This window comes from Pseudonaja textilis, chromosome Z (genome assembly GCF_049901715.1).
Source record: "Pseudonaja textilis isolate UNSWEBS1 chromosome Z, rPseTex1.2, whole genome shotgun sequence".
NCBI classification, from domain to species: Eukaryota; Metazoa; Chordata; class Lepidosauria; order Squamata; family Elapidae; genus Pseudonaja; species Pseudonaja textilis.
Window position 1 is genome coordinate 74,750,946 of NC_142008.1, and position 24,907 is coordinate 74,775,852.

Consider the following 24,907-nt stretch of genomic DNA (forward strand, 5'->3'; position numbering starts at 1 on the left):
CATGAGAAGTTCAGCCGGAGACCTATTAGTGGTGGCAAAGGGAGTCGTGTGCTGGGTTAGAAGATACTTAGCAAGCCTAGAGTGCCAATCTATGGGCCCAAGCCTTTCCAGGACCTCCTTAGTAGATCAGACTGCCCTTTCAGCCAGACCATTACTGGCAGTGTGGAAAGGAGCGGTAAGTGCGTGCCTGATTCCCAGGTTAGCTAGGAAGACCTCAAACTCACAGGAAGTAAACTGGGGGCCGTTATCAGGCATGATGGTGTTAGGGAGGCCATGGGTAGAGAATATCCTTGATAGAGCCTTAGTGACAGCTTCTGAAGTTGTGGTGGTCATCAAGGTCAGCTCTGCCCATTTAGAAAAAGAATCAACCATCACCACCCATGAAAAGGGCCAGCCAGATCAATATGCACCTGGGACCAAGGGGTCTCAGAATCTTCCCACCTGCCTGGAGTGGATGTTGGCGGAGCAGGTCTGGTAGCTTGGCGTGGCTGACAAGCATTCACCCAACTTGTAATCTGAGCATCCATGCCCGGCCACCATACATAACTGCGAGCTAGGGCCTTCATCCTGACAATGCCGGGATGTCCTTAATGCAGGACCTTTAAAACTGAGGTTTGCAACTTGGAAGGAATAACTACCCTAGTTCCCCAAAGTAAACAGCCTTGCAAAGAAGACAGTTCTTGCTGGCGAGTTTTGAAGGGCACGAATTCGGGGGTATAAGGAACTGCAGGCCACCCCCTTCCCACCCAGTCAAGGACTTGGGAGATTACCTTGTCCCTGGCAGAGTGGGCAGCAATATCAAGGGCGGTAATGGAAAGTTTGAGATCGTTGATCAGGAACACAGCATTAGTTGGTGCAGGATCCTCAACTGGAACAGGCAGGGGACAGCGGCTAAGGGCATCAGCGTGGCAGAGACTCTTGCCAGCTCGATGAAGCAGTGTATAGGAATAGGCAGCCAGAAATAAAGTCCACCTGGTCATTCTTGGAGACCAAAATCTGAGGAGTTTGTCTATCGTCTGACAGAAGACCTAACAGAGGCTTTTGTAACTAACTTGAAATGGTGTCCATATAGAACCTCATGGAATTTTTTGACAGAAGCAACTGCAACCAAAGCCTCCTTGTCAATTTGGCTGTAGTTGCGCTCAGCTGGGGAAAAAGTTCTGAAGAAAAAGGCAATAGGTGCCTCAGAACCATTAGGCAGTCTATGACTTCAAAAGGCACCTACGCCAAAAGGAAAAGCATGTGTTACTAAAACTAAAGGTAAATGCTCATTAAATTGGATCAGAACAGTATCGGATGTAAGCAATGATTTGACTGCACGGAAAGCATGGGCTTCCTTAGGTCCCCGATGCCACGAGGATTGTTTATCCAAGAGTCTATGCAGAGGTTCTGCAATGGAAGCCTTATGTGGCAAAAATGAAGCATAGAAGTTAAGAAGTCCTAAAAAAGCCTGGAGCTCGGTTTTGTTAGTTGGTGTGGGTGCCTCATGAATAGCCCTTACTTTGGATTCGATTGGGTGAACACCAGAGGCGTCAATTCTGTATCCCAAAAATTCGACCTGTGGGTTGGCAATAGTGCACTTCTCTTTCTTTAACTTAAGCCCATGCTTCCTGAAACAATTGAGGACTCTTTTGACTCTTTGCAGTAAATGAGGCTTGTCAGGGCAGATATTAAGATGTCATCGAAATAAGGAATTATGCCAGGTAATCCTTGAAGTAGTCTTTCCATTAAGGATAGGAAAATTCCTGGGGCCACACTTAGGCCAAATTGGAGGTGCCTACATTTAAAAGCTCCCCTGTGCGTTACAATAGTTTGTAATTCAGTGGCTGCGTCATCAACAGGGAACTGTTGATAGGCCTGTGACATGTCTAGTTTCACGAAAATGGCTCCTGGCTCAAGAGAATGCAGCAGGTGCTGGATAACTGGGACTGGATAAGCGCTGATTTGTAAATATTTATTCATTGAGCTCTTGTAATCTGCACAGATTCTTAAACTGCCGTCTTTCTTCAGGGATGTCACTATTGGGGTTTCCCATTTTGTGAAGTCCACAGGCTCTAATATACCCTGTTTAATTAATTTGTCTAGCTCCATGTCTAGTTTGGGGTGGATTGCAAAAGGTACCCTTCAAGGCTTTAAATGGATTGGTACTGGCAGAGGGTCTAAGTTGAAAGATATTGGGATTCCTGAGTAACAGCCCAGGCCCTCGCTGAACACATCAGCATAGTCATTAAACAAGGCATCCACTTCAGCATTTGCAATAGAGTAGATTCCGCTTATATGGAGGCCAAGGACAGGGAACCAGTCTAACCCCAATAGGTTTGGGAGTGCACCATCCACTACCAAGGCAAGTGACCTTTAAAATTTTGAAATTGAATAAAAAACTTGCCTTTTCGAATGACTGGGATGGTTCTGCCTTGGTAGTCATGTAGGGTTAATTGACAGCCATGAAGCCTCTTCTTAGCCATTCTGGGAAGCAGTTGTTTCAAGGTGCTCCATGAGATGATGGACAGTGCTGAGCCAGTGTCAACCTCCATACTGCAAGGTTTTCCTTCTATAGAAACAAAAACACTGATTTTGTTAGAGACTTTGTTAGTCAGCTTGGCTTGATTACAGGTGAAACAGTCTTCAATTTGTTTTTGGAAGTGCTGAGTTGTCTGAGGCTTTTGGGCAAAAGTCTTTTCTGCTTTACAGATCCTGGCTAAATGACCCTTTCTCTGGCATTTTAGACAAATGGCATTCCTGAACTTGCAGGATGGCCTGAGGCATTCCCCCACAGCTTAGACAAATGGGCTGAGACTGTGGAGGTTGATTGGGGGTTGATCTGTTTTCCCTTTCACTGGTTTTGGGCTACCTGAGCCTATTTACATCACTAGCCTCTTCATAACCTTCTTCTATGGAGGCTTCATCATAATGGATGGCTGAGCTGCTCTGGTTAATTGGATTTTCCTGAATTTCTGCTGCTGAAAGTGCCGATAGTTCAGCAGCTTGAGACTCTTCAATTGCTAATTTAAGGGTTAAATCCCCTTTAGTCAATAAACTCCTTTGTAGCCTTAAATCCCTGACTCCACAAACTAGTTGGTCTGATAACATGTCCTCCAGATAGTCTCTAAATCCACAGTGCAAGGCAGCTGTTTGTAGGGCAGCCATGTACCCACTAATAGTCTCTCCCTCAGCCTGAATCCGTCTTCTAAAAGCATGATGCCTGGCAATTCGGGATGGCTTAGGGGAATAGTGGTTAGAAAGAATTTCCTGCAATTCTTCCCATGGAACAGTCTTAATTGAATGCGGAGCCAATAATGCCATAGCAGTATCAAACACTGTGGCTCCACAAAAACTTAAAAAGTAGGATTTTTTCCTATTGTCGGAAATGTCAGCGAGGTCTATGGCATCTAGGAAACAGTCAAATTGGTTTCTATAGGATTCCCATGTTTCTGCTGTCAATCTGAGAGGCGGGAACGCAGGGTTTGAAGTCATCTCGACTCAGTGGTGCCAGATCTTCTGAGGAAAGTTGAAATTCGCGCTCACGAATAGTGACAGTAAGCTTGACAGTAAGCTTAAAGTGACATACAGCTCGGTAGTGGCTTCGGCTCTTTTTGTAGTGACTTCACCTAGCGATTCTTTGCCCAGTTGCCTCTTATATATATCCCGCCCTCGTCACCAGTGTTGTAGAGCAGCGGAATAACTGAGGTGAACAAGGAGCAAACTTCAGCTTTTACTTTATTGTAACAATAAAGGGTTGCCACGGCTGCCACGCTAACAAGGCAGCCAAATGGCGGACAACAGCTGATGCCAGTTGACAGCTCCCTTTTATAGCCAGTTGTCAAACTGCATCAGCCAATAGGAATGGTCCATGTTCCCGCTGGAAACACGGACTGAAGACTTCAGCTCAGTCTTTTCCAAACGCCACAATGCTGGTTAGTATCTACGGACCAAGTAGGTTTTTGCTTTCCCCCCTCCCCATCATGATCAAGCATGGTGCAGACAGCCCAATAAAGGTGTTAAATGGGGTATTTCCTCCTGCACTTTTCTGGGCCTCAGGGACCACAGGGAAGGCATTGGGGAAGGCAAGCAAGCCCTGGACTTCAAGGATTGCAAGGAAGGTAGTAGGAAAGGAAGGCAAGGGTGCTGGGCCTCAGGGACAGTGGGGAAGGCAGTGGGGAAGGCAGGAAAATGTGCTGGATGATGTAGGAGGCAGCTAGGCCAGGATTTGGGCCTTGCTGCTAGCAGTCACTCACCTAGGCAGATCACAGCAGCTTAGCTGGGATGCATGGAGAGTGTTCTGTGGAATTCAGCTGTGCAGAAGGCAGGCAAGCTTGCTAGGCCAATGGGAGGCAGCTAGGCCAGGACTCAGGCCTTGCTGCTTGCAGGCTCACCCAGGCTGCTAGGCAGCTCAGGGCAGCTCAGCTGGGCTGCATGGAGAGCACCACATGGGATGCAGCCAAAGGTCAGCAACCTGGATGCCCTCAGAGACCATGTGATCAAGGCAAGCCAGGGAGCCAGACAGAGCAGCAGCAGCTGTGCTGGGTGAGTGGATGAGATGAGGAGTGACTGGGAGAGGCAGGGTGTGGTGAGGTCAGCTAGAACTTTAACAACCCACCATCTTCTGTCAGACAATGTAAGATGTGTAGAAAGAACTGGAGAGAAGTGGCCTCATGCTAAGGAGGGTTTTATAATTGACAACCAGTATCTTGAATACAAGCTGAAAGCAGCTGATTTTGCTTCTTTTAGACTTGGGACAGGTGATATTAAAAATTCATTGCTCTATCAATGTTTAATAATGTTTAGAATTTAACATCTTACACAGTTACATTTAATTACAGTGCAATATGACCTTAATATTTTACAACAGCTTGGTCTTCTATCATTCCTAAATTCATAAATATAATTACCAAAATGCAGACTTGAGAGTGAAATTTAATTCTATATATGATTAACCAAAAGTCAAATTAATACAGAAATTTTTCATTTATCAAAGCAATAGATTTGTAGATTTACTTTATTTGCACTTGGAGTTTATTCTGGAATTCCAATTAAATTATTTTAAATTTAGTCTATTGACAGTATCAGCTCTATTTATATTTATTTATGACTATAAGGCTTTTATTAACCCTTCTATGTTCCCTTCTTTCTTTTCAAAAATTGTACAGACAAAAAAGAAAGATTTTTTGTTGCCAAATTTTAGTGGCGTAGTTAAGATCATAGAAACTGTGCTGAAGAATCATTGTGGTTACCATTAGTGGTTTTATAATAATCAGCCAGTCATTCTGGCAGTACTTGGGGATAAATCTTAAAATTATCATGTTTAATACTGCCATATTATGTGTGTGTGTGTGTGTTCCAATTACATTCAAGCATCCTCAGCTATTGCAACAGTGAAGAATATTTTAAAGTGTATAATCCTGATTTGGTATCCTCAGATAATTACTTTTGACTGTCTCTATTTTCAATTATATTTACACACATATTTTTCAGTGGTCTTGGGAACTTCAATTTCTTTCTGAAAGTTTTCTTTATAATTTCCATGGTTCATTTTAGGTTGATGGCAAGACCCAGTTTCTATGACATTTGGCAATCATTGAATGGTCAACCAAGATCTTTAGGCAGAACTTCAGATTAATAATAAAGAAAAAATGTCATGAGAAGATGAAATAAATGTCTCTTTTCATTAACTCAATAGCAGGGAGAAAGACCCATATATTTAACAATATATTAAATCACTATTCTACATTATATTATATTAATAAAAATAATCAGGAAAGATTATCTTATAACCTCATAAACTGATGTACAGTTTTCCATGTGCTGTTTGAATATGTAAAAACCAGATGACACATTCCTTAAATATCTGCTTGCCTGTCTTAACATAAATACATAACATTTTGTTTTACTTAGCCTAAACAGTATATAATTATTCAGCAGTGATTTTATTTTCCTCTTTAGGGGCTGATGTTATCACTTTTGATGGCCATGCTGTATTACCGTATAGATTTGGACACAAGAAGAAAACACTGAAAACCCTGAAAGATGTCATCGCTTTGAAATTTAAAACCATTGAAAGTGAAGGTGTACTCTTCCATGGAGAAGGCCAGCAAGGAGATTATATCACCCTAGAACTGAAAAAGGCCAAACTGGTTCTTAATTTAAATCTAGGTATGGCTTAAAAAAAAAGAAAGTTTATATGACTTAGCATTAGATTTATAACTCTAAATGTATCCCTTACCTTTTCTAAAAGAAAGAATTTAAATCAGCTTCTAGGTAGAATAAACAATATCTTAAAAAGCTAGAATGATATAGATTTATTTTAGGAACATTTTATCTAGAAATGAAATCAAATCCTTTTGGGTTTTTTTAGTTAAAGCCTACAGAGAAAAGTATCAGAATTTTTTCAGTAATTTTAAGTAATTAAGTAATTTTAAGTTCAGACCGTTTGGTCTCAGTCTAGGAATACTAAAGGCCCTATGGAAGGGATGTGACAGAAATGCAGGGTTAGCAAATTCACAGAGATTTTATTTTTCTGCCCATGTTTTTTATTTTGGCATCCTTTGCATAACATAATCAATCAATATAGAAAACTTTGGCAAAGTTACTTGTTATAGTTTTTCCTATACTTCCATGAGTACCACATGATGGGAATGGAATGATTGAAACTGTCTCTGCCCTAACTCTGATGTGTACTTTTCTATTTCAGGAATGTGTGAATTGAAATATTCCTGAATTATATGTTTACTTGTTTGAATGTAAAGCTTAAGTGATTAAATTATTTTTTTAAATGTTTAACAGTGCAAAACTCATCAGTTCTTTGCATCACTATATTTTATTGCTTTTAGCTGGTTTTTCTTAACTAGCTTCTAGTACTAACTATAAAAAAAATCAGAGATGACTTTGGAGGAGATATGAAAGAATGATTAAGAAACAACAGGCAGCAAAGATTGCATAGCCTGGAAAGTGTAGGAAACATTATACACAAAGTCCAAATAAACCACCTAGATTTTTTTAATGTAACATGGGTCAGATATAAACTTTGACAGGCTTTCAAGATTCTGAGGCAAAGCCTTGTAATAATAGGATAGAATTTCTTAATCTGATTTACCTTAAAGGACTGACAAGGACAATGCTAACTGGTTTATAATATCTCGAGACGTAAGGCAGAGGAAAGAAGTGTGTTATGTAACTTTTCTTTGTATATTTCTCTTATAAAATATTACTCACATAACTGCTTAATAACAGAACAGACAAACTCTCAGATGAGAAAAATCAGAGAACTAAACTTCTCTAGACACAGTGATGATCAAGAGACCTGTGGCAAGCTTGGTCCAACAGAATGAGGAAAGATCAAAGGTTGTCCACTGAACAGCTTCTCCATATGAAGAAACTGCAGGGTAGAGATCATCTTGCAGGTCTGAGTTTTGTAGACAAATCAAGTTGTCAACCATAGCTGAGCCTTTATGGACCTTGGGTTGTACTATCTTATTTTCTAATCACCTTTGAAATCACTATTATTTTAGAGTTAAGTCTTCCAAAGTGGCTCTTCAAGTTTCAAACAGGATTTTTTTCCCAGTTCTACTTAAGGAAGTTGTATTTGTACCTAGGCCCAAATTTTTGCATGCAGAGCATATGCTTTGCTACTGAGCTACATTTTATTCATTAATTTTATTCATGCATTCATAATCAAAATAAAATCAAACCGTCAATATATTTTATCCATTAAAACAGTTAAAATAAAACAATGTTGTTTTTACCACTGTTCCTATAAAACAACTTATCTGCTACACCTAGCTTATTTTTTACTTGATCATAAACACTATTAAACACTTTATACCAGATTTTTACCATACTTTTTAAAGCTTAAACAAAAATAAAAACAATTTTTCTAACTGCAAGCACATATTCTTTATACGCAAATATTATACTACTACAAATTAGTGGAGATATACATAAACTATATTTAAATTCCAAACTGAATCAATCCTCTCAGACTAGATTTGTGGCCAAAATGAAATACATATCAACCAACCTGAGCTAAATCGGGAGACTTCATGAGTAAATAGGGTGAGGCACTGAAAAAAAAAAAAAAAAGATTCCTACCTTTGTTAATTTATTTAAAAATAACATGGTCTATCTTTTTTTTTCATAAAGCCTGAAGGTAAACAGAGGAAGAAGGAAAAATCAAATCATATAGACACTTAAAAGAGGAAATGGTTCATCAGAGGCTTTTTAATTACAGCATTTGGAGACATCATATGCTTAAAATAAATAGGTATAAATAGAAAATAACTCCAAGAAACTACAAAATTATTTGTTTATAAATTCAGTTTGTGATTATGTTTCAGCATCTGAGAATAGAGTTCTGGGAACAGAATAAGGTGTAATGCCTGTTTAGAATAAGAGGAGATAAAAGAAAGAACAAAAGATCCCTTATACTAAAACAATTCACAGGAAAAAAGCACAAGAGGGTGGGTTTTTGTTTGCTTTTTTGGAAGGAACAAATCTGAAAGTTCTTGTCAGGCTTTAAAGCTATTGGCATGCAGACGGAAGGCTATCAATTAATTTGATTTCATTTACCTTGAACATACTGGTTGTTGGAACTCCAGCTTTTCTCTGAAGTATTTTTAGAATACTCTGGGGAATTGCCAATAAATATATGTGAGCTTGTAAATCAATAAGTCCTAGCTTTTCATGCAAAATTGCAGATTCTCATTATCAAAGAGCATGATTATAAACCTAAAAAAGGGAAGGTGAAAGTTTCTTTATCTGTTTGATCAACAGCTGCATCTTAGTTGAAATTCATTCATTCAATTAGGACACAAATTCCTTTTCTCAGGAAAAAGTGAGGAGGGGAGAGAAGTCATTTGCTAATCCTATCAGCATGGAGAAATTGGATGAAGAAGGAAATATTATAGAAACTTTGACAAAGTTATCTTAAGGTTCATAATGTTAAAGGAGGAAGGAAATGAATAGTCTTGTATTCTGAGTTTCAGAAGAAGTATATATATATATTGTTCTTGTTGCTTTTGTATACACCACTTAGATCAGGGATATCAAACTAACAGCCCAGGGGCTAGATCTGACACACAGGGCTCCCCTGAAAACAGCAAAGGACTGGCTCGCAGTGCCTCTGCCAGCAAAACAGAAATTTGCAGGAGGCTGTTTTAGTGAATGAATTTAATGAAATTTAGTTCTTGCAGCCCAGAGTCACTGAGCAGCATAATAATGTAATACAAAATAAAATTAAATCAGTATTTTTTTTCTGTTTTTTTCACAGGTAGCAACCAGTATGGTTCAATTTATGGGCACACATCTGTGACCACAGGTAGCCTTTTGGATGATCACCATTGGCATTCTGTTTTAATAGAGCGTCATGGGAGAAACATCAATCTCACCCTTGATAGGCATTTGCAGCAATTTCGTATCAATGGGGAATTTGACCACTTGGATCTGGACTATGAGGTACACCATCATCTATTACTATTCAATTTGTGTTCAGTGCTTTCCTATAAGATATAGGATATGCACATTAGCAATTGCACACCAAGGATGTTTTCAGAAGTTATAAAATGCCTGTAATATTTCAGTACTGATTTAGATAATAGTCAGTTCTAAGTCACAAATCAATTCAAATAAGCTCAAAGCTATTCTAGTAATAATTCTAGTAATAGAATATAAGAAAAAAATTACCTCAAATAAGGACATCTTTAGCAAAGGGGAAGATTAAATTGAACAAGGTTTAAAATTCTTATTTAGAGGCTTTTTAGTCTAAATAGTGATTAAATATGTATAATGTCTTGAGCTGTAAAATAATTGTAAACAACTGTAAATCTGATAATATACATATATAACAAGCAAATAAATAAAATAAAGATATAATGGGAAAAAAATTATTGTGCCTTTTTGTGTTTTAGCAACAATAAAGAAATGGTTAGCCACTGCCTAACAGGAAAGTTTCCCTAAGATTTTATTTTGTTTTTTTCTAAGCTCTAACTTAATCCAACTTTTCATAACATTTCTGATATCAATGAAGTTTGGCTAAGTACTATTTTCTCTTCTGACATTTTTCTTATGCATGTTTAAAACAATAAGAAGACAAACTAGATAAACAAATAAGATTTGATATACATCCTGCAATAATACTAAAATATGCCAAAAATAATATTCTTCCATATTTATATGAAAGTGATTTATTAGAACATCTGTAAAAATTATCCTCTGCAAGTAATGAAAATAGATAGGAATGTAGAGTTGAAAAGTAGTCAAAAGCAGGTTAAACGATTGTAGATATTCAAATACAAATTGGTAAATATCTTGGCTCATAACACCCCAGATTGAACAGAAGTTGAAAAGGAGAAAGTATGGATACTTGATGTCGAAATACCAAGAGGTAGTAAAATAGAAGAATTGTATCACAAAGTATCAATATGTAAAAATCAAATTGAAATAATATGGCATAAACTAGCTGTGGTGATCCCAATAATTTTCAGCACACTGAATAGGACACCAAAAAATACTGGATAGCACTTAGAAAATATGCGGATTGATAAAATTTCAAAGTCCAAATTCAGTGGAGGTAGTACCATCGAGACAATTAACCAATTCCAATCATTAGATACACAGTTGGAATAGCAGACTAGACTCAAGCAAAACTAAAAGCCCTGAATAGGAAAACTAGAAAAGTAATGACAATGAACCATCGCAGCTAGTTTATTCCCTTATCCATGTAGCAATATTAACATATTCTACTTACCAAGGAAACTAGGTGGAATATTGCAAATACCTCAGACAGTCGAAGAAGAAAAAAGGTCATTGAAAGAATATCTGAAGGATAGTGAAGAAGATGCACGGAAGCTAGTATACCAGGAAGGCTTATTGAGTATTGAAGAGACAAAACTAGACTACAAGAAAGACCAATGGGGGAAAAAAGAAACATGGAAAGACAAAGCATTATATGATCGGTACACACACAGACAACAGACACAAACACACACACAATATCAGGCAAAGCAATCTTGACAAGGGCTAAAAGTAGGAAAGTTTAAGAAAGGGACAAATGGGCTCATTTTAGCTGCACAAATCAAGGGTCAGATTTCCAAGTGATGAAATCTATTTAAAAAGAAACGAGCAAAGTCCACCTTCCAAAACAATTTCTTCTTTTTAGGAAAGCATCAAATTGGCAAAGTCTGTTGTAATTCCAGATCTGACACAACCCAGAATTACACCACATAATATTGGAAATTAGAAACAACTTCAAAAGTTACATTCCCTAACATCAACTTTGCTTGGTGTCATTAATCTCCACCTCCAAGTCTCAGCAGGGTCAATTTCTCTTCCCATGGAAAGAAAAATCACCTAGCCTAAAAAACCCTCACTATATCCACTCCTCCCACCTTAGGAATGTGGGAAACCTGAAATCCTCCCCCTCCATAACCAGCAAAGAGAAAGAAAGAAAAGGAATATATGATAGGATTAAATAAAATAGCTACGTATATGTCAATTTCAGGATTGACATCAAGCTTTAACAACAAATGTGTATAAAGCAACATACAAAGAAGATAGCAACAGAGAGCTGCTCTACAAAAAAGCTGAAGAAACGATTTCTGGCTGATATCACAACAAAACCAGAAGCAGCAAATGGAGGTGTCCATTCCTGCTCTGGCTTCTCACCATTTTTGGGCTCCAAACAGAGCTTTAAGCTGCTTCGGAGGGACAGTGAAGCCAAGGAGAGGTGCCTGGTGTGGTTCCTGGGGAGAACACAACTCCCTTGTAGAAACCCCAAGCTTGCTCTCTATGCCACAACAGAGAGAATGGCGTGCCAAGATTGCTGCTACAAAGTTGGGACAGCTGAAGAACATCTAAGCGCAGCGCTGGTGTGGAGATTGGGAACAGTATTTGGAGAAGGGTGAGAAGAATTTATTTTATTTGTATTACCCCAAAAGACTATAACAGAGAAGAATAAGAATAAAGAATTGTCCTTGCGGCGAATGGAAGATAGAAGAAATTGGGAAATATAAAGAGTTCAAAAAAAAAAAACCCTTTAAACTTGAAAAGGAATTAATTTGGAAGAATATTAATTTGGAATTGGCAATCGGACAGGATTTGGCATCAAAAGGCATTGATTTTAATGTTAGAAATAATTGTTTTAAAGAGAAATGATATTTGATTTTTAAAATTGGTGAAGCTAAATAAAGAAACAGAAAAAGAGGCTGTGAAACTGAACTAAAAGTGCCACTTGTTGATGAAAGAAGAATCTTGTAGATCCCTTCAAACTAACGATTTTATTAAAGGAAGAAATTGAAAAAAGAATAAAAGAAAAATATTATTATAAGACCCCTGGAAGTTGAAACATATTATAATCGGAAAGTAAGGACACAGGAGAATACTACCCTGGAACGATCAGTGACTTGGGATATAAAGATTTGAGGACTTTGACATTTTAAAATAAAAAGATGACACTGGTTTAAATAAAATAAAACTTACTGAATACTGGACAATTGGAACAATAAGCAATATAAAGATGAGTGATATATGCAAAGAAAAAAAGATGGACATTTGAGCCATGAGTGAGATGTGGGATAGAATGTTGGATTTATGCACTAAAATACAGAATACAGAAGAAAATTCAGAAATGGTGATGGTAGTAGAAGAAGAAAGAGAAAGAACAAAGGAGAAGGAGGAGCTAGAAGAAAAAGGAGCCAGTGAAATGGAACAGAAGGAACTACAAATAATAAAAAAGAAGAAAAAAGGTTGAATATGAGATATTAATGATACATGTAACAAATGGGGAAAGATATTGAGATTGGAATGCTGATAAATGAAATGGTTAGGGAGATACAGAGAGGAAATCAAAAGAGGGTGGGGGAAATCTTTATGAAATGGGAGATAAAATGTAAGACAATGATGATAAATAGAGAAAGGATTAAGGGAAAAAGCCAAAAGATGATAGTAAATGGTAAGCAAGCAAAGAAATGATTAATTAATATAAAAGAAAGACTTAGAGATAATGGTTAGAAATAGAAAAGAGGGAGACTCCGCATCAAGAGGTATATTTGTAGTAAAAATATATATAATAAATTTGGAGGAATTGGAATTAAGAATAAGAACAAGAAGGAATAATGTTAATGTAAAAGTGATGAAAATGAGAGTTTATAACAGATTAATTAAGTAAGATAGAAATGTTTATATATGATGTAAGTAATTAACAGTTAAGATATGAAAAGAAATGTTATGTGGAGTTTGACAGAGAATAGATATAACCATATGGTAGGATAATATTTTTAATGAATTATATATTTTGTTATTCATATATATAAGATAATGAGGTAATAATATTAAAAGTTTGAATTTATTGGCTAAGAGAAAATATACGTGTAAAAATGAGATGTTAGAGGAAAGGGAATATATAGAAAATAAAATACAAGCAACTGTAGCAAATGTAATATTGGAGAATATAATAGGGGATAATATAAATTAAATGGAATTTTTAAATGCTTAAAGAATGATATGAAATTGGCTTCTGGTTTGAGCTTCTTCAGCGATGGACCGAAATCCGTGATCGTGCGCGGTTTCAATCCATGCTCACCACCAGAGCACCCCGAGCCAGCTGGATTCAGGGCTAAGCCATCCCGTAGAGGTGGTGAAGAGCGGGGAGACCGCCAGCAGGGTCAAGGAGAGCCATATCTCTCCTTGTCAGCTGGCCATTACTCCCTTTCCCAAAGGCGGTTGCAGGAGTAGTCAGAAATGGCCACCTCAAAGAACAACTTGACCGGAAAAGAATGTACAGGAGGAAGATAAGAAGAGAAAGTTTTGGTTGACTGGGTTGAACTGAAAAAGCAACAACGTAAGGTACCCTGGAATTTGAAGTATAAAAAATAACATTGTTCCCAAAGAAGATTTTGAAGCAGCGAAGGAGAGAGGAAGGGTAAGGATCTGCCTTTTTTTTTCTTTCCTTCCTTATACTGACAGCTAAGAGATCTAAATTAGAAATTGACAAAAATCAACTTTGACATCAATAGGCATTTAAGCTGAAAATAAAATGTCAAAGGGATAATAAAGACTTTTGGATACTCAAAAAACTTTAAAAGAAGGAAAGGAGAAAAAAAGGAAAGAATACAAGGGCGGGATCTGGAAAAATGGAGGAGACTGCCTGGAACTAAAAGGAACTTACAGCGAAACTTTAACAAGATTTCTAAAAGATACATTCTAACTGAAACTTTGTAACAAAATAGTAGAACCCCAGGAAGAGAAAGTAGAAAAAAGAAGCAAAAAGAAACAGCTTTGGATTATTTGGATTTCTTGGTGATTTTTGGATTTTTTGCTATTGGATTTAAGTGACTAAAATCAATCGGGAGGTTGTTTAAAAATGTTTAAAATAGCATCACTTTTGGAAGAACTGAAAATGGAACGTAAAAAACAGAAAGAAGATGCACAAGAAGGAAGAGGTTCTTTTGGAAGCAACAGAAGAGAGGATTGCAGAAGAGAGAATTAGAAGTAGAGAGACAAGGGGCAAAAAGGGGAGGAAGAAAAAGAGGGGGAAGGAGGAAAGGAAAAGAAGTTATAAAAAACAGAAACAAGATATAGAAAAACAGGGAAAATGTATAAGGATTGAAAGTATAAGCCTATTTAGAGATAATGGGTGAAAATTTAATTGAAAAAGGGATTCTGCAAAGGTACATAAGATAGTATTGTTATATTAGAAATAGAAATAATTTTAGAAAATATGAAACAATGTATGATTAAATTGATGGATGATGAAAGTGTGGAAGAAAAAGGTGCACAAGCAGCAGGGATGACCGCAGCCTGGAGAGGATTGTCAGGAAAAGCCCATTCAAAAGTGTTGGGGACTTTCACAAGGAGTGGAGTGAGGCTGGAGTCAGTGTATCCAGAGCCACCACACAGAGACAGATCCTGGACATGGACTTCAAATGTCGTATTCCTCTTGTAAAGCCACTCCTCAACAACAAACAACATCAGAAGCATCTTACCTGGACTAAAGAAAAACAGAACTGGTCTGTTGCTCAGTGATCCAAAGTCCTCTTTTCTGATGAGAGCAACTTTTGCATCTCATTTGGAAACCAAGGACCCAGAGTCTGGAGGAAGAATGGAGAGGCACACACTGCAAGATGCTTGAAGTCCAGTGTGAAGTTTCCACAGTCTCTGTTGATTTGGGGAGCCATGTCATCTGCTGGTGTTGGTCCACTGTGCTTCATTAAGTCCAGGGTCAACGCAGCCGCCTACCAGGAGATTTTGGAGCACTTAATGCTTCCGCAGATGAGCTTTATGGGGATGCTGACTTCATTTTCCAGCAGGACTTGGCACCTGCCCAAACTGCCAAAAGCACCAAAACCTGATTCAATGACCGTGGGATTACTGTGCTTGATTGGCCAGCAAACTCACCTGACCTGTACCCCATAGAGAATCTATGGGGCATTTCCAAGGGAAAGATGAGAGACATGAGACCGAACAATGCAGAAGAGCTGAAGGCCACTATTGAAGCATCCTGGTCTTCCATAACATCTCAGCAGTGCCACAGGCTGATAGCTTCCATGCCATGGCGTGTTGAGGCAGTAATTGCTGCAAAAGGGGCCCAACCCAAGTACTGAGTACATATGCATGCTTATACTTTTCAGAGGTCCGATATTGTTCTATGTACAATCCTTGTTTTATTGATTGCATGTAATATTCTAATTTTCTGAGATTGTGGATTTGGGGTTTTCATGAGCTGTAAGCCATAATCATTTCAATTATGACACATCACGGCTTGAACTATCTTGTTTTGCATGTAATGAGTCTATCTCATATATTAGTTTCACCTTTTAAGTTGCTTTACTGAAATAAATGAACTTTTGCATGATATTCTAATTTTTCGAGTTTCACCTGTATAATTGAATTTAGATATGAGATAATTAAAAATAAAGTTGAGAAAACCAAGAGAGGGGAAAAATTATGGAGAAAATGTTAAAATAGTAATAAGATATTGAATAGAACACAAAGATGAATATGAAATTGAGTTTGTGTCTGTATGGCAAAGTGATAACCCGGGATCATGCTATTCTCAAAAAAAGATGTTTTATTTGTATTATGTTTTGTGAAAGCCCAAATAAAATTTATACTAAAAAAAAAGAATGATATGAAATTGTAAACATGGTGAGCACAAGAATACATGATTAAGGAAATCAGTAATTGATCAATATATTTTAATGATTTAAATATTCTGTTACTATTTGTATAAAGTAATGAGGATATATTGTTACAGATTTTATAATATGGCAATTAAATTAGCAAAGGAATAATCATAAATTAAAATGAAATTTTGAATAATTAATGAAATTATATGAATAGATTAAATTGTAAACGTAGAATATATGATTAAGGAAGATAGAGAATGAATAAAAATAAAGAGACTGATACAAAGTAACTTATGAGAATATAAAGATGAAAAATGATAATAGATGATATTAGAAAGTGATATTGGAAAGTTGTATTTGTGATGAAGGATATGATTGATTTAAAATGTAAAACACCTAGAACACTTGTTCGCACAAAGATGTATTTAAATAATTAAAAAATAAAACACTTCTTGAAGAAAAAGCTGAAAAAACAATAAACAACCTGGTTAGCTGCTGCAAGAAGATCACAGATTCTGACCAGAGGAACACTACTGTTGACTAGAGACAACAGTAATAACAATGGTGCATTGGAAGATCTGCAAGAAATATTATTTGCCTTCAAGCAAGGATAGATGGGACTATAAAATAGAGAAAGTAATAAAAAATGAAGAATTGGGTTTTAGAATTCAAATTGAAAAGCATCTGCAATACCCTACCAATTGTAAGAAAACTTTTGAAAACATCACTGGCTACAGCAAACCTCCTTCCTAGGCAGAGAGAAATCAACACACCAACAACAGCCAAGCTTCCTACAACTGACACCAACTCATTGGGTTCACAACCTCTGGTGATCATAGAAAAAGAAGTGCAAGATCTATCACATAGACAAAAGCTAGGAAAAGCACCAGGGCCAGACAAGATAACTCCTTCTTGCTTAAAAGTCTGTGCTGACCAATTGGCCCCCATCTTCACCTGAATCTTCAATAGATTATCAGAGATATGCTATGTTTCTTCTTGCTTCAAATGCTCTACTATCATCCTAGTGCCAAAGAAGCCCTCCATCAGGAAACTGAATGACTACAGACCAGTTGCTCTAACATCTGTAGTTATAAAAACCTTTGAAAGGCTACTGCTGTAGTGCCGCAAACCATTACGGATCTGCTGTTAGATCCCATGAAGTTTGCATACCAAGCAAATAGATCGATAGATGCTGCTGCTAATGGCTCTACACTATATCTTATAGCACTTTGAATCTCCAAATACCTACGCAAAGATCCTCTTCAGTTCAGCATTCAATACCATAATTCCAGTCATTTTTCTAACTAAATTAAATCAGCTAGCAGTACCTGAACACACTTGTAAGTGGATCATAAACTTCCTAACAGACAGGAAACAGTAGGTGAAGCGAGGAGACTCATATCTGATACCTGTACAATTAGCACAGCCCCCCCCCCGCAAGGCTGTGTGCTCTCTCCACTTCTCCCTATACACTAATGACTGCATCTCAAACGATCCATCTTGTTAAAATACTGAAGTTTGCAGATGACAATGATTGGTCTCATTCGAGACAATGATGAATCCGCATACAGACGGGAGGTTGTACAACTTGCCTCGTGGTGTGACCGTAACAATCTGGAACTGAACACACTCAAAATTGTAGAAATGGTGGTAGACTTTAGGACAGGGGTCCCCAACCACCGGATCCCGGACCAATACCGGTCCGTGGATCATTTTCTACCGGGCTGCCAGTTTGCTGGGCGCCGCCATCTTGTTTTGACGAGAAAGTGCTTCCGGGTGAGCTTTACTGGTTGGAAAGCAGCGTTTGGGTCCTGAAGGAATCCTCGCACCTTAGTTTCATTGAAGGGGGGGCGGCTTCGAACGAAGAGCCATCCTGATGGCGGAGGAGATTAAGAAAGCACAAAAAGGCACAAAAGAGGTACAAAAGAGGAGTTGAAGGTGGCGGGGAGAAGCGGGGGATGGCTGGCTAGCCAGTTGCTCAGCTCGCCTTGCCTTGGTCATGCGTGCTGATGCCCGTACCGGGCCGTGGATTATTTTGTGATGCTGGTACCGGGCCGTGGCACAAAAAAGGTTGGGGTCCACTGCTTTAGGAGAAACCCTCCCATACTACCACCTCTTACAATACTAGACAACACAGTATCAACAGTACAGACCTTCAAATTTCTAGGTTCTATCGTATCACAAGACCTAAAATGAACACCTAACATCAAAAGTGTTATCAAAAAATCATAAGAAAGTATGTTTTTTCTATGCTAACTCAGAAAGCTCAAACTGCCCAAGGAGCTGCTGATACAGTTCTACAAAGGAATTACTGAGTCTGTCATCTGCACCTCTATAACTCTCTGGTTCGGTTCAGGACAGACACAGACTTCAGAGGATAGTTAGGACTGCAGAAAAAAACAATTACTATCAACCCGCCTTCAATCAAGGACCTGTATAATGAACAAGTCAAAAAGAGGGCTGTGAAAATATTTACAGATCCCTCACATCCTGGTCATAAACTGTTTCAACTCCTACCCTCAAAACGATGCTATAGAGCACTGCATAGCAGAACAACTAGACATAAGGACAGTTTTTCCTGAACACCATAACTCTGCTAAACAAATAATTCCCGCAACACTGTCCAACTATTTACAAAGTCTGCACTACTATTACTATTAATCTTCTCAGCACTCCTTTCCATTTTGCATTTGTGACTGTATGACTGTAACTTTGTCGCTTGTATCCTTACGATTTATATTTATATACCACTGATACTATTCAACACAACTGATAATGTTACCGTCCTTCAAAGTGACCTGGATTATGTGTCTGAATGGTCAAACAATTGGCAACTCCAAATCTTGACCAACAAATGCTCTGTCCTACACATTGGTAAAAAAAAAAAAAATCAGTACAGCAAATACAATCTAGGCAGATATGACTTCATTGACGACCCTCATTCTGCCAAGGACCTTGCAATAATCATATCTAATGACCTAAGCACTAATGACCCAATAACTCACTGCAATAGCATTGCCAAAAAAGCTTCAACAGTTATAAATCTAATTTTAATAAGTTTCTCCTCTTGTAATACTGAATTACTAATTAGGGCATACAAAACCTTTGCTAGACCAATACTTGAATACAGCTCAGCTGTCTGGAATCCACACTATATTTTGGACATTAATATAATTGAGTGTGTCCAGAAGTATTTCACAAGAAGAGTACTACACTCCTCTGTTCACAACAGAATACCCTACACCACCAATCTTGAGATTTTGAATCTGGACAACCTAGAACTATGTTACCTATGGTTTGACTTAAACATAGTTTATAAAATAATCTGCTTTAACGTACTATCAATGAATGCCTTTTTCACCTTCAGCTGCAACAATGCAAGAGTACACAATAGATATAAACTTAATATACACCACTCCAAACTTGATTGCAGAAAGTATGACTTCACCAACAGAGTGGCCAATGCCTGGAACACACTATCTGACTCTGTTGTCACATCCCCAAACCCACACTCCTTTTCCCTCAAACTAACCACTATTGACCTCACCCCCTTCCTAAGAAGTATGTAAGGGGTGTGCATAAACACACAATTGTGCCCACCGTCCCTGTCCTATTTTCTCCAATTATTCGTACCCATTTCCTGTATTTATACTTATGTTTATTATCTTGTAAACTATTGACAAATAAATAAATAAATATTGACTGTTTCCTAGTATAATTAGATTGCTTATTGTACTCTATGGCTATTATTAAGTGTTGTACCTTATGATTCTTGACTCTTGATGAATGTATCTTTTCTTTTATGTACACTGAGAGACAAATTCCTTGGGTGTCCAATCACACTTGGCCAACAATTTTTTTTATTATATTCTATTGTTGATAAGACAATAAATCTGGTCTGGATAGTGAATCTGGCAGTATCTGGAAACAGTATAATTGATTACAGATTGACAGAGTTGGAAGGGCCCTTGTAGGTAATCTAGTCCAACTCCCTGCCCAAGCAGGAGACCCTACACCATTTCTGACAAATGGCAGTCCAATCTCTTCTTGAAAGTTTCAAGTAATGAAGCTCTCACAACTTCCAAAGGCAAGATGTTCCACTGGTTGATTGTTCTCACTGTCAGAAAATCTCTCCTTATTTCCAGATTGAATCTCTCCTTGATCAGTTTCCATCCATTGTTCCTTGTTTGGCCTACAGGTGCTTTGGAAAATAGCTTGACTATATAATAATAATACAAGAACTGAATAAAATAACAAAATACTATGACCTGCAATAGAAGCAAAATGACTGGGACCAAAGAAACCAATGTTTTGGGTGCAATCCCAAAACATCTGGAATATAATGTGAATGAAATCAGCATTGACAAAATTATTATGAGTCAATTGCAAAAGGGAGCTTTACTTGGAACGTCTTACATTGTGCAATAAATATGTTTAACAACATCAAACAACATCTCCCTATCTCATATCATTGGCAGGAATATATACCATAGCTATATAAAAATGCATAAACCAAAGAACTGACTTACTGTTTACCAATCATAGTAAAGTAATATAGCAATAACAACAATTGACTGGATGAAGATCATTACAAATACCTGGGCATTCTTCAAGCTGACAACATCAAGTGCACTGATGTCAAGAAGAAGCAGTAAAAGCATCACAAGAGTAAAGATCTTAAGATTAAGATTCAATGAAAAACATACCATCAAGGCAATTAACACCTGGGCATTTCTATTAATTAGATATATAACTGGAATAGTACATGGACTCAAATAGAACTAGAAGCCCTGGATAGGAACATCAGAAAAATCATGCCCTTCGTGAACATAGTGACTTTGATAGACTTATTTATGAAAATCTTTGCTAGATATGGAATATTGCAATACTCCAGATATCTGAAGAAAAAAATGAGATTAGAAGAACATCTGGAAGATAATGAAAAAAATGCCCTGAATGTAAAATGCTATGAAGGCTTACTGAATACTAAAGAAACTAAACTAGACAATAAGAAAGAATAATAGAATAATAGGTACCCTGGCAGTCTTCCAGTCCAACCTTATGCTCAAACAGTAAATCCCAAATGATTCCAGACAAATTACTATTCCATCTATTGTTAAAACCTGTGATGGAGTATCCATAACATTTGGAAGCAATCTATTCCATTGATAGTCACATTTCTCATGATTAATGTTCTGCCATTAATCTCTCCGTGATTCTACATTGGATATCTCCTTGATAACCTTCTATTTAGTACTTCTTTGGAAAATAGGTTGATCCAATCCTTTGTGACAATGCCTCAAATATTGGAAGACTGCTATCATGTTATCCCTAGTGCTTCTCTTGGTTAGACTAGGCAAACCCAGTTCCTGCAACAGTTCATCATACACCTTAGCCTTCTGTCCCCTGATTATCTTTGTTGCTCATTTCTGTATTCTTTCTAAAGTCTCAACATCAAATTTTGTATCATGGTGACAAAACTAGCCACAGTTTTCCAGGAATGGCCAATGCAGTACAAAGTGATACTAATGTTTCATGTGATCTTGATAATCTGTAATCTAGGACTGTATTTACTTTTTGGCAGTTGCAACTACTGAGCAATTAATCAATTAATATTAACCATCCAAAATACACAGATTTTGTTAGAGCGTTTGCAATTTCCTTTAGTAGTTTGGAATACAAATTCATTAGACATTAGACATTTAAAGTCATTCAATATAATTAGTAATTTTTAACCAAGTATGTATCACAATTCATCCTGTTCTGCAAAATTGTCTGGTATAACCTCATCTGGAAACACCAATTCAAAGTATGATTTAAGTAGCTCTGCCAGGGCTGTATACTGTCATCCTACCTATTTAAATTATATGCAGAGCACATCATGAGAAAAGTGGGACTAGATGAATCACAAGTTGGAATTAAGATTGCTGGGAGAAATATCAACAACCTCAGATATGCAGATGACACCACTCTAATGGCAGAAACTGAAGAGGAACTAAAGAGCCTCTTGATATGGGTGAAGGAGGAAAGTGCAAAAGTTGGCTTGAAATTCAACATTAAGAAAACTAAGATCATGGCATCCGGCCATCTCAATTTCTGGATGGGGAAGAAAACGATGGGGAGAAAATGGAGGTTGTGACAGATTTTATTTTCCGGGCACAAAGATCACCGCAGTTGGGGGCTACAGCCAAGAAATTAAAATACACTTGCTCCTGGAGAGGTAAGCTATGGCAAATCTAAACAGCATACTAAAAAGCAGAGACATAGCCCTGCCAACAAAAGTGTGTATAGTCAAGGCTATGGTTTTCCCAGTTGCAATATATGGCTGTAAAAATTGGACCATAAGAAAGGCTGAATGCCAAAGAATTGAGGCCCTTGAACTATGGTGCTGGAGAAAACTCTTGCGAGTCTCTTGGACTGCAAGGCAATCAAACCTTGCTTATCAGTCCTAGAGGAGATGAACCCTTACTGCTCTTTAGAAGTCCGGATCCTGAAGATGAAACTCAAAAACTTAATATGAAGGAAGGACTAACTGGAGAAGAGCCTAATGCTGGGAACGGTTGAGGGCAAAAGAAGAAGGGGACAGCAGAGAATGAGATGCCTGGATGGAGTCACTGAAGCAGTTAGCATGAGGATGGTAGAGGACAGGAAGGCCTGGAGGAATTTGTCCTGGGGTTGCGATGGGTCTGACATGATAATAACAACAACAAATAATGATTCCTTTCCCTTCCTTTGAATATATGTGAAGAACATATTTGATTGTTGCTAGCATTCTTCACTTACCTGTTATGTTATGTTATATGTTATGTTATATGTTATGTTATGTTATTTTCATTTTGTTTTGTTTTGTTTCATATGTTGGCATTTCTGATAGCAATTGTTGGGTTCCAGAGTATCTCAGTGCCCTATTACTTGATGAGTTGTGAATAGGGAATTTCATTATCTCTTACTTCAATTAGCAAAAAATGGAAGAATGATCTGTCGTTTAGCTATGTTTTGGCAGTATTTCTGTCATATCACAATTATGTATTCTGACATGTACTAAACTCTAAATCAGTGATGGTGAACCTATGGCATGTGTGCCAGAAGTGGCATGCAGAGCCATCTCTCCCGGGCATGCTTGCCATTGCCCATTACTCTTCTGGGTTCTGGTGTGCCAGCCAGCTGGACTTCACGTGCGCATGCACACCAAAAACCAGAAAAGCATGTGCATGATGGGAAGATAATCTTCCAGTTCCCAGAGTTTGCATCCACATCGTCCGCCTGGTCTTTTGGTTTCTGGAATGCATGTGTGCATGAAGACTCGCTGGCAAGTGTGCATCCATGCCAGAAACCAGAAGATCATCTTCCCAGCAAACCTGCCAGCCAGGCACTCTGGACCGCAGATGCGCATCTGTGCCATTGGCTGGAGGGCTGGGCCCATGCAAGATGCCCACTTGGGCAGGGAGGAAGGAAAGCCCGGCCCACCCGTTCTGGCCAGCAGCTCTGCTCCCCTTGCTCTTCCAGGTTCTGACATACCGGGCCAGCTCAGACATGGGGCAGTTGACTGCCCAGCCAGCAAACGCTGCCCAGACTGCTCCTCCTGCTACCGCTGGGGGTGAGAGGGTGGTGGTGGTTCACATGCACAGCCCGCCTCCCCAAAAGAGCAGCAGCAGCAAGCACAGAGCGAGAGACAGGAGTGAGAACCGCCACTGCTGGGGCTGAGGAGGTGGCAGTAGTGCACATGTGTAGCCCCACCTCCCCAAAAGAGCAGCAGTGGTAGGCACAGGGAGAGAGACAGGAGAAAGAACCTCTGCCACATTTTCACCCCCAGCAGCAGCAGCATTTGCTGGCTGAACAGGTCAACTTCCCCACCCACTGCTCCTGCTGCCACCAGGGGTGAAAGGGCAGCAGCAGTTCTCACTCCTGTTTCTTGTGGCAGCAGTTCTTGCTCCTGTTGTGGCTGTCACTGCTGCTCTTCTGGGGAGGCGGGACTGCACAGGAGCTGATTCCATGTGGGAGGAACGTCTGTCCAATGCCAGGGGAAGAGGCGTGCTAGCCGGGAAGCAATCATGCTCTTTTGGCAGAAGTAAAGGGGACTTTCCACTGGCTTGTTCTTGGTGGTGGGCTGGAAAGGGGCACTTCATCCTGGCCATAGTTGGGGTGAAGCTCTCCCACTTGCTGACTCCCCAACCCAAGCCCCAGAAACACCTACGCCCCATCTGAAGCCAGGAAGGAGCTAAAGCTTTCCAGCTGAGGAAGATGACATTCCCTTCCCAACTTTCTCTCCCTGTCCAGGGCTGTGGAACTGGGTCATCAGTGGGGATCTCCTGCCATTCCGACGGGGACCAGGGGGATGGGCAGGGAGGTGCGAGGACCCCCAAAAGATCAGGGCAGAGCCAGTGCATGCACGCTGGCCAGCTGGTCTTTGTGCACACATGTGCACCAGAAACCAGAAAATCAGGCACACTGGAAACCGCAAGACTAGGAGCACTGGAAACTGAAAGATCATCTGTTCTTTTGGTTTCCAGTACATGAGTGCATGTACACTTGCGCGTGCACTTCCATTTCAGCACTTGGTGCTGAAAAGGTTTGCCAAACTGCTTTAAACTAATATGTCTGATCAGTTCATATTTGTTTCCATTCTTTATACTACTTTTCCTTTAGTGGAGAACTGCATTTCCTCTACTTTTCAAGATTCAATACTGCAGTTCCACTAAAATCTATCTGCAACGATGCCAAAGCTGTTCTTGTATATTTTGCTTTTGGATGCCAGTTTCATTGTCTCAGTAGTTAATTATATTTATTAGATA

The 24,907-nt window shown here is 38.7% G+C and overlaps 1 protein-coding gene across 1 annotated transcript in view; it reads left to right on the forward strand.

Moving 5' to 3' along the window:
- Positions 1-24,907, forward strand: part of CNTNAP2 (contactin associated protein 2) — an 850,526-nt gene that overhangs the window by 215,037 nt on the left and 610,582 nt on the right. The window contains exons 5-6 of the mRNA XM_087917173.1: positions 5,941-6,150; positions 9,263-9,447. Of these exons, the coding sequence (XP_087773299.1) occupies positions 5,941-6,150; positions 9,263-9,447 (395 nt within the window). The remainder of the gene's footprint in view (positions 1-5,940; positions 6,151-9,262; positions 9,448-24,907) is intronic.